Source organism: Miscanthus floridulus, chromosome 16 (genome assembly GCF_019320115.1).
Source record: "Miscanthus floridulus cultivar M001 chromosome 16, ASM1932011v1, whole genome shotgun sequence".
In the NCBI taxonomy this organism is placed as follows: Eukaryota; Viridiplantae; Streptophyta; class Magnoliopsida; order Poales; family Poaceae; genus Miscanthus; species Miscanthus floridulus.
This window is the reverse complement of record NC_089595.1, coordinates 96,473,579-96,477,772: the sequence shown is the minus strand read 5'-3', so window position 1 is coordinate 96,477,772 and position 4,194 is coordinate 96,473,579. Positions and strand designations below refer to the sequence as shown.

The 4,194-nt window shown below is 48.6% G+C and overlaps 1 protein-coding gene across 1 annotated transcript; it reads left to right on the top strand.

Annotated features, from left to right (window-relative positions):
* The first annotated feature begins 1,459 nt into the window (after positions 1 to 1,459).
* On the top strand, positions 1,460 to 2,708 carry LOC136511073 (uncharacterized mitochondrial protein AtMg00810-like). Its single transcript, XM_066505296.1, has 2 exons — positions 1,460 to 1,981; positions 2,679 to 2,708. Exons 1-2 carry the CDS (start codon positions 1,460 to 1,462, stop codon positions 2,706 to 2,708), a joined length of 552 nt encoding a protein of 183 aa, XP_066361393.1.
* The last annotated feature ends 1,486 nt before the right edge of the window (positions 2,709 to 4,194 follow it).

Sequence of the window (4,194 nt, the reverse complement as noted above, 5' to 3'; positions counted from 1 at the left end):
CTCCGCCGAGAAAAGGTCAAGAACCCCTCACAATTACCATGATCAAATCCGGATACAAGCACCTTCCTCCGCTCGATGATCCTCACTGCTCCAAGCCATCTAGGTGGTGGCAACCACCAAGAGTAACAACCCAAACCTACAGCGAAACACAATCACCAAGTGTCTCTAGATGCAATCGCTCAAGCAATGCACTTGGATTCACTCCTAATCTCACAAAGATGATGAATCAATGATGAAGATGAGTGGGAGGGCTTTGGCTAAGCTCACAAGGCTACTATGTCAATGCAAATGGACAAGATAGTGTGCTAGAGCTGGCCAAATGATAGTTATAGACACCCCAAACAATAGAGCCATTGGCTCACTGATTGGGCTGTCTACGCACCAATAGGACACGTCCGGTGTGGCGATCGGATGCGTCCGGTCGCTACTTGATCGCCACGTGTCCCTTTCAAACGAAGTAGCCATTGGCGCCCAACGGCTCTCTCTGCACGCACTAACACGAGTTGATCGGACGTGTTGTTAGAAATTGATCGGACACAGGAGAGGAAGCGTTAGGTCGAGTCCCGAGAACTCCTAGAGCTGCTCGGATGTGACCAGACACGCTCGGTTACACCAGATCGGACGCACCTAGCGTCAGATCAATTATAGCGCTAGAAATTGAGGCTCACAAGTTCACACCGACCGGACGCGTTTGGTCGCTCCTGATTCTCTTCTTTGAGCCACGTCACCTTGACCTGACGCATGAACAGTAACCTATCAGCGTCCAGTCACTCCACTAAGCCAGAGTCTGGTCACCTCTGCCTTAGTCGCTCACCTCGATTCCAAATACCGGATGCGTCCGGTCCTAATACCGGACGTGTCTGGTCACCTCTGCAACACTTGCCCGAGCTATGGTACAATACCGGACGCATCTGGTCCCATTCTGGATGCGTCTGGTCACCCTGTGACCAGCGTGACTAACTCCTTTTCAACTCCAACTTCTTCACCCCTGCTCAAATGTGCCAAACACCAAGTGTATCACCTTGTGCACGTGTGTTAGCATATTTTTATAATTTTTTTCAAGGGTGTTAGCACTCCACTAGATCTAAATGTGTATGCAATGAGTTAGAGCATCTAGTGGCACTTTGATAACCGCATTTCGATATGAGTTTCACCCCTCTTAATAGTATGGCTATCAATCCTAAATGTGATCACACTCGCTAAGTGTCTCGATCACTAAACCAAAAAGCTCCTATCAAGATTTCATCTTTGCCTTGAGCTTTTTATTTTTCTCTTTCTGCTTTTCCAAGTCCAAGCACTTGATCATCATCATGGTCACACCATCATCATGATCTTCACCATTGCTCCATCACTTAGAATAGTGCTATCTATCTCATGATCACTTTGATAAACTAAGTTAGCACTTGGGGTTTCATCAATTCACCAAAATCAAACTAGGGCTTTTCAATCCTGTAAGCACATGTCCACGCCGATCGACTCCAGAGGCAAACTCTTCGCGGATGGCACGGCGATCGACGACGCATCTTCCTACCGAAGCCTAACGGGTGCACTGATGTACCTCACCATCATGCATCTAGATCTTGCATTCGTCATGCAGCAAGCCTGCTTGCACATGTACGATCCGCGCGCGCCGCATATGACGATGCTGAAACGCATTCTCCGCTACGTCCAGGGAACAAAGTCGCACGACCTTCACCTGCGCGTGTCACCAACACTCGACATCACTGCCTACTTTGATGCTGACTGGGCTGGGTGCCCCAAGACCCAGCGTTCTACCTTGAGATTCTGCATTTTCCTCGGTGAGTCGCTGGTTTCCTGGTCATCAAAGCATCAACCGATGGTGTCGTGCTCCAGCACCGAGGCGGAGTACAGGGCTATAGCGAATGCAGCCGTGAAATGCATCTGGCTTTGCCAGCTCCTCGGCAAGCTCCATTGTCACCTCAACAAGGCCACGGTGGCGTATTGCGACAACATTTCTGTGGTATACATGTCTTCTAACCCGGTTCATCACAAGCGCACAAAACACATTGTCGGTGCAAAAAGTGACCAACTAGTAAATATTTGTCGTTTTGCCATACGTTGTGATCGGATGTGGCCTAGCACTCAATGACACAGGGTTTATACTGGTTCAGGCAATATGCCCTACGTCCAGTCTGAGTCAGTCGAAGACTTTATTCCTGAGCCAAGGTGCTCAAAGTTTGTTGTGGGGTTACAAACGAGAGGGAGTAAGATGGAGGGTATCAGAGGTCCGGTTGGACTCCGGACCGAAGGGCCAAGAGTGATGGGAGCTCCGATGTGCGCTAAGTGTTCGAACGTATGCTCTGTCTATCTTTAGAGTTCTAGAGCCAAGCAGAGGGAATCGAGATCAAGTGTCTAAATCCTGGTCTATGTGACTCATTGTTGGTTGTTCGAATCGTTGTTCGGATCGTCCTCCTTTTGGAGAGAGCGCATCCCCTTTTATAGATGAAGGGGATGACTTTACAAGAGAGAGAGTGTGTGAGAGAAAGAGTGTGTGTGTGCTACCTAGTCTTATTGCCCACACCATTGGGTACAAGATGGTTTGTTGGTGCCCACAACACTGTTAATGCTCAGATGCATGTGGTAGGCTCCATCGTCTTCTTTGGGCATGGCAAATGTTGATGCCCACAACATTGTTCGTGTTCTGACATGTTTGGAAGGTGGCGGAGCACCCTTCTGACATGACCTGATAGTACTGTCCTGTAGGTGTGCAGAGTACGACCTTCGGTATTGTGGCTTGACTTCAGTGCCCTGCCTTACTTGCTCCGCCTAATTCTTTGGGTCCTTACCGAGCGGGCGTCCCCGTTCGGTTGTTTCCCAGTTGGCTCCGACCGCACCGGTCGGAGAAGAGCTATAAGTAGAGGTTCGGTGTACTTCTGGTCGAAGAAGCGGGCCAGAGTCAGAGGTGAGCGTCGTCCTCCTTGGCCAGGCCTTCCGGTCGAAGAGGCAGGCCAGAGTCGGAAGCGGGCGCTGTTCCTCCTTGGCCAGGCCTTTCGGTCGGAGAGGCGGGTCGGAATCGGAAGCGAGCGTCGTTCTTCTTTGGCCAGGCCTTCCGGCCGGAGAGGCGGCCAGAGTCGAAAGCGAGCATCATTCCTCCTTTGCCAGGCCTTTCGGTCGGAGACTGGATCACCCTTCTGGCCTATCATTAGGTTTTTGGGCCGGCCCAAGAGTTGCGTGTCGTTCGCAACGTCGTCTGCTGAGCTAAGCTTTTGCTGGGAAGCAGATCCATGAGGGACCCCGGGTTTATAAACCCGACACACATTGAGCTAGACATTCACTTTGTCCATGAGCGCGTCCAACTCGGCAACCTGCGCGTGCTCCATGTTCCAACGGGTGAGCAGTATGCAGACATCATGACGAAAGGACTGCCAACGCCGACATTCGAAGCTTTTCAATCCAGTCTATGTGTTCTACCTATCAAACGCCAGACTAGGGGGTGTTGAGAGTATATGTGTGTGTATGTGTTTGACCACGACATGTAACTGCTTGAGCTGCTGAGCACGGTCACCACGCTCCATGAACGCGCACGTTTTGCGCCAGTTGTAGAGTGTAGACTCGGTTGCCAAGCAACCTCCTCTGATGTACATTATACATATTCATTGAGATCAATACACAACAGAGTTGGCTCCCATTATTCTTCTCTATACTTTGGTTTTTCTAGATATATAATATTTGCTATGCACTTAGATATACACTGTGTCTAGATATGCGTTACGCGTAATGTATCTAGAAAAGCCAAAAGAACGGAGGGAGTATATATTAATAACATTTACAATACCCAATGTCCACTTCAGTTTTGCGCTATCAAGACATGTTTTACGGCGGATTTACAAATAACTTGATATTTGTAGATGCAGGTTTAATTAATCATGTGTCTCCTGCCTCTCAGGACATGATTATCTTCGCTTGAAGACCTAGCTGTCAAAAGCCAAACACTGTCACAACTCACAAAAGAGCATCCAGGAGGAGGAAGGGCCGACATTTCCATTTCGGTCGTACGTTTATTTTGTGGTAACCATAGATACCATGCGTCGAGTTGCCGCACTCCCCAATATATATAAAAAACCATAATTTTCATTCATTTGAAAAATGTTTTGGAAATCATTATACCTAGTCAAAAATATGAACGCAACTTTACGTATATCATACAGAACGTAATGTCGTACTCCATGTACA